The sequence below is a fragment of the Adiantum capillus-veneris genome, chromosome 18, assembly GCF_014529385.1.
Source record: "Adiantum capillus-veneris isolate H3 chromosome 18, ASM1452938v2, whole genome shotgun sequence".
NCBI classification, from domain to species: Eukaryota; Viridiplantae; Streptophyta; class Polypodiopsida; order Polypodiales; family Pteridaceae; genus Adiantum; species Adiantum capillus-veneris.
This window is the reverse complement of record NC_140948.1, coordinates 144,553,754-144,559,445: the sequence shown is the minus strand read 5'-3', so window position 1 is coordinate 144,559,445 and position 5,692 is coordinate 144,553,754. Positions and strand designations below refer to the sequence as shown.

Below are 5,692 nucleotides of genomic sequence, written 5' to 3'. Positions count from 1 at the left end.
TTTTTCTTAAAGCCGAAGTGCAACGAGGCGGTGTGGCTCTCTTAGTGTAGATCGTTGATTGGGGTTTGGATTTGATTCACATCGAATGCAGGACCTTTTGGTTGATGCAGAATATCGCAAACCATGGAGGAAGCCGTTATTGAGCTGAACGAGTCTAGCCACTAAATGAATATAATAGAGAACCTACCATGGAGGAAGCCGTTATTGAGCTGAAGTAATCTAGCCACTAAATGAATATAATATAGAACCCACCAAAATAGCTTGTACACAAGTTTTTGAGGAGCTAATTAGTTGTTAGTATGCACCAATAAGTATTAAGCAAATTAGATGAGCGAGTATGTGGGCTTCCAAAGTAGAAGGGATACCTTTAATATATCAGTATGTCTTTTGCTTTGTTTTTTTGGAAGATTGCTCAATACTTTGCATGGATTTAGATCGTCTCTATCTACTACAACCTGAGACTTAGCTTGCAAACATACAAAATTTTTGTTAGCTATAGAAGGCTAGCATTATAATAATATGTAGAAGGGTCTTTATCCCAATATGGAAAAGAATTCATATTTTTGTTAATTTGTATATTTAAATCTCTTTCATATCAGTAGAATTTATTTGCATTAATCTATTTGAAACTCTCATTTCAGATTTGCGTTATGGGATGGAGAAAAATTTGCACATACAAAAGCATCATCCCTTTTTTCTCTCATAAAAAAAGCCTCATTATGAAATTTTTCTCTATAGCCTTATGTAGGCAGTAGCGAATTTTCACCTTGTTTTTGGCTAAGATTGAAATCAAGTGATTTCAAAGTCGTCATTCAAATTTGAGAGTGCTGCAAGTGTCGAATTATTAGATTGAGAAATTGAAATGTGAATTTCATACTTGGCAACAACAAACAAGGTGCTTCTTATGAAGAAAGGATCTGTAAAGCTTATTAACCACAATTGGTACAATAAGGTCAAGTCTAGCTGAAAATTTTGCTCATCACATTGATTCCTTGTTGATAGCTAAAGAAGCTTGGGAACATTTGAGTCTTTAGTGAAGGAAAGTTGGTTAATTCCAAAATTGTGATGCAAGAATTGTAGCTATCAAGGATGATGACTTTATTGGAGGGTTGATTAGCAACTTTATGTGTAGAATCTCAATTCCCTAAAGCTCATCAAGACATGTCTGCTAGAAGTGGACCTACACTTATTGCAACCTTCCTTGATGAACAAAGGCAAAGTTCCGAGTTAGGTTTCACCTTATAGTCCATATGCATGTGGTAAGCCACCCATTGAGGGGTTGCTGCTCATATAGCATAGCATACACGGAATCACCCAAATTTAATAGTATTTCAAAGTAGACCCATCGAAAGTGGATGGCCCTTCAAAGGATCTCCCAATCGCAGCCAAAAGATGCATGCCAACAACAATATTTCCAAGGTGACGAGAGTACTTCAAAAGCTTGTATTAAACTTTCATATTGTCACTACTTGGCGCTCAAATAAACGATTATAGTGTCATTAAGACGGAACAAATAGCCTATAGGAGACCTCATTTCATATAAATGAAAGCCACTTTAATTGATTTAGAAAGGTTTGGCCACGATTTGCTTAAGTTGAGACACATATGTAAGCAACTTGGCTAACTAGATAGGTGGAATGTATCAATGAAGATGAAGCAAGGACGACAATTGTAATGAGGCACAAGAAAGATTGTAAGTATCACACTCTCTTAACAATTCCTACACCTCGTACTAAGCAATTGTGAGAACATACTTAACTATGGAATGTGTCAGGAAACACATCAAAGACTTTAGGTTGGAGATGATTTAATCATCATGCTTTTGTAAAGAGGTAGACACTTCCCTTGGAACACTTGCGAGTGTTGAGGCCCCTCTATTTGAACAATGGGAGAAAAGGGAGTTAAGAAATCCAACGACGACGGGTTTCATATTGGCAGACAAAGCTGTGAGGTCATCTCATGAAGAAGCAATTCCGAGAAGCTGACTACCAATTCACTGAATTAATTTTGAATGCCAAACTAGAGGAAATGTATGAACAATGTTCATGTATACAACAACATCAAACCAAACTGATTATGCCTAAGCAAGAAGCTTGTTCCATGGACTTTTGTTTAGAATCCCGTATGCATTCTTAAGGAGAAGGGAAAGAGGGGGGGGGGGGGGGGGGGCGCGGCGGGCGGGGGGGTCAAATATTGGAGAGCATCATGTATGTACATCAAGAAACACCTTGCAACCCAATGCATGTTGTGATATGAACTAAGAGCACATGCAAGCATCCAATCAAAACTTTGTGAACAATCTTGAACTCTTGCGCAGTACCTGGATGAAGACTGAGCCCCTACCACCAAGTATGGCCATTGATCACTCAAACAAACATCAGCAAGCCTTCTTAACAAGGGCTAATACTCAAGAGAGCAGTGCTTTCCTTAATTGCATTCTTGAGCAGACAACCCACAAGTCCTTTTTTCCACTCTTCCACCACTGCCACAAGAATTAAGGAACATGGATTTCTGCAAAAGTCCTCTCATTGTGTCTCATTCTACCCACTTTGCATTTAACCTCTTTGAATGCATTGGGCTCAATCTGAATAGCAAAGGTCTTCAGCTATTTACAAAGCTTACCTCTCATTTTGTTCGTGTATACAAAAGTGCATTAAGCCCGTACAATGCTTCAGGATCTATGCGATGGATGTGCATCTTCCGCTGAGCTTGGCATTTCACCTTATAAGCAACTACAATGTGCCCCAAGGCCAGGACCATTGAGCAGGAGAAAAGGGATATCACTAGTCCAGATTGTTTCAATTGAAGTGCATCTGCAGAAGCTTGTTTCACCTGTAGAACTCCTACATCCTGATGATGGAAGAAAATGCACGTTTTCAAGATGAGCATGAACGCAGACACACCTCCACATATGGCAGTGGCGCTCAAGTAGGGTCCGTAGGTCAAGCTAGGTACCCCACATAATGAATATACGCCTACAAACAACCAAAAAAACACGAAAAACTTATGAGCAACCCACCAAGATGGCCTTACATAGGGGGCTGCAGAACAACCTGAGCATATGCAACAGTTCCCCATTTCAACTATGTATACTTACAGAAAATTGCCAGGGACCTTATCAAAGAAAGTAAGGGTATATCCACCACTGATGTGCTGATATTGTACGCCGCCCAACCGCTGAAGCAAGAGGTACAGCAGGTGAATGTGGAGAGTAGAATGCATGGTAGAGCAACATCCACAATTGAGATAAATAGTGGGGCACATGATATCAATAGAGATGCAAGCATGAACATCATAAAGAACACCGTTTTCATGGCCCTTTTCACAGCCTCTGCTTTGCTGCCTTTCCCAGAACCCATTAATTCACTCTTTCTCTACAAAACTTGTCATACAAGAGGCCAAGATGAAGGGAGTCTCTGCACAAAAGCAAATTCGTGCAAAGACCCGTCAGTGCATATTCTGCTAGTTGTCCCACAAGCGCCCAGATTTGTTCAAAGGCATTCTGAGAAAATACTGATTAAGCGGGCAATTGTCATTGAGACAACATGCATCCCATTTCGAGAATATACCGCAATTGTCATTGAGACAACATGCATCCCATTGAAAAATTGTAGCAGAGTACGTTTCTTAAGCGCTTGCCCATGTGATTCCTCGATGCTGGTAATTCCATTGCCCTGATTTCCCAACACGTGTGCACACCCTAGCAGCACTATACCTCCAAGAGAGTGCTCCTCTGAGAAGCCTGGTAAAATTGCGGCTATGCACCGCACCCTCTCAATGTTTGATAGTGCAATTTTGTATAACTTGCTGCTGCCCGCATACGTTGCATGCTTCTTTAACCCCACACAAACGCGGACAGAAAACGCACACACACGGTCTCTTGTGTTTGTTCCTACGCGGTCTTCTTCTCCTTCTCTCTCTCTCTCTCTCTCTCTCTCTCTCTCTCTCTCAAAAACAACTAAAGGAAGACCCAGGGTTTGATGTGCCTGTGCGTGCAAAAGCGCGATGGTGATAGAAACAGACACTTACCAGAAGTCCATTCCCAGAAGTTGGTTACCTACCATGTGGCCTTCTATAAGTGTGTCTGCGTGTGCGTGTGCGTGTGCGTGTGCCAGGCGAGGGCGCTCATTTGCGCTCTCCAAAGAGGAGGCAAGCCAGAAATTTGAGAAATTTTCCAAGTGGAACATGACGAAGGAAAGGCAGATCTCACAGAAAAGCAGCAGACGAGACTCATGAGAGAGAGAGAGAGTCTAATAATGGAAGTACATCTGCGTAGTGGGGCGGGGCGCCCACTAGCCTAGCCTAGCTGCCTAGGTCGCCCGCGATTATTTCTGGCATTTGGTTCTACAGAGAAGTATTATGATGGAAAGCATGTGAGCCTCGAGCCTTAGAGGGACCGTGCCAGCGTGTGTGCGTGTGGGATGAGGCCCAGGCTCACATGGCCAGCCTTTTTGTCCTCCACCAACAGCTTCAACTTTTGTCCTTTTCCTTGGTTCAACTGCTTTAAGAGCCTGTGCTTGTGGAGGGAGTGGGGCAAGACAACACACCAAGTCTCACCTCTCGAGACTCGATTAATTTTGTGGGAGAGATCTAAGGCTGGGTTCAGACTGAACCAGAAGGGAAGAAAGAAGCCTTCGCAAATCTGCCGCCACCTAGTGTGAACAGTGTGGAGGAGGAAAAGTGAAAAAGTGAAGGGGGCTGAGAGAGGCCATCAACTCTTTCGGGGGGGGGTCGGGAGAAAAATGGAGGGCCCAACGGAAGAGTGCCTCAACTCCAACCAATCAAATTTCACCATGGAGGATCGACGTCCCTTTGCATTTTTCTTCTGTCGCCTAGTCTGAACCCACCCTAAGAGGAGTAGACAACAGTAATTTGACAGATTGTGATTGGAGAGCTGAATGAGGAGAGGAAAGGATTTGCTGTAATATAGCTTAATACCTATGTTTTTTGTAGTGTCAGTAGGATTATCTTTTGCGTTCAAAAATCTTGCCTTGATCTTCTCACTTTCTGGAAATGGAGTGTTACCTCCCCCTACTCCCCCCACTAAGCCTTGGTGCGACCCGACTGTAAGGCTTAAGCTACTCTTCCACTCTCGACTCGCGTCTGGACTCTGCCTCGTTTCTAAATCCCATGGGATCTTTAATGAAGATCCTGTCGTCAAATCAATGGCGACCATCTGCACGCAGGAGATTTGAGACAAAATCAACCGTCTGATTTAATTCAAGCGTGTCCGAGTTATTCTTTTTGTCCTAGTTTACTTTTGCCTACCAAAATTCACTATATATGTTAATGTTCACGCATTGTGGAGACAAAAGCCACGCCGCACGTGGTGAAGGAATTGGGGTCCCACAGTGCACGTCGGAGTCCAAATCTGGGGGGGGGGGTTTACATGCCGCACCATTTTTTTGTTGGCCGTCCGATCTCCTAGATATCCGTGCGCATTGCTCCCGACCATCGATCCCATGACGGGGTCTTCATTAAAGACCCCGTGTAATGAAGACATCGTGGGCCTTAGTGCTGAGGTGGACTCTGGACTCTCAAGAAAATGTGTGTCTAGGAAAGGGTGCACACAAGTGGCCAAGTGGTTCCTTGACTTCCGAATTCCACCTTCACGAACGAACCCGCCAGAACCTTTACGTGCACATGACATAACAGAAAATGCAATATTTTCTTCATTGTGGCAGCACAAACC

The 5,692-nt window shown here is 43.2% G+C and overlaps 1 protein-coding gene across 1 annotated transcript; it reads right to left on the bottom strand.

Moving 5' to 3' along the window:
* Nucleotides 1–1,675: 1,675 nt before the first annotated feature.
* LOC147436568 (uncharacterized) lies at nt 1,676–4,668 on the bottom strand. The gene is made up of 2 exons (XM_086489438.1): nt 3,098–4,668; nt 1,676–2,975 (listed from the first exon to the last, which is right to left on the bottom strand). The coding sequence occupies exons 1-2, from the start codon at nt 3,357–3,359 to the stop codon at nt 2,626–2,628; spliced, it is 612 nt and encodes a 203-aa protein (XP_086345564.1). The 5' UTR covers nt 3,360–4,668; the 3' UTR covers nt 1,676–2,625.
* Between the last annotated feature and the right edge of the window lie 1,024 nt (nt 4,669–5,692).

Bases quoted from the DNA above. Each gene is read 5' to 3' on its own strand.
- LOC147436568 (XM_086489438.1), bottom strand. From the start codon at position 3,359: ATGGGTTCTGGGAAAGGCAGCAAAGCAGAGGCTGTGAAAAGGGCCATG. The intron at 2,976-3,097 runs GTAAGTATACAT...GGTTGTTTGTAG, and splicing joins AAGGTCCCTGGCAATTTTCT to GCGTATATTCATTATGTGGG.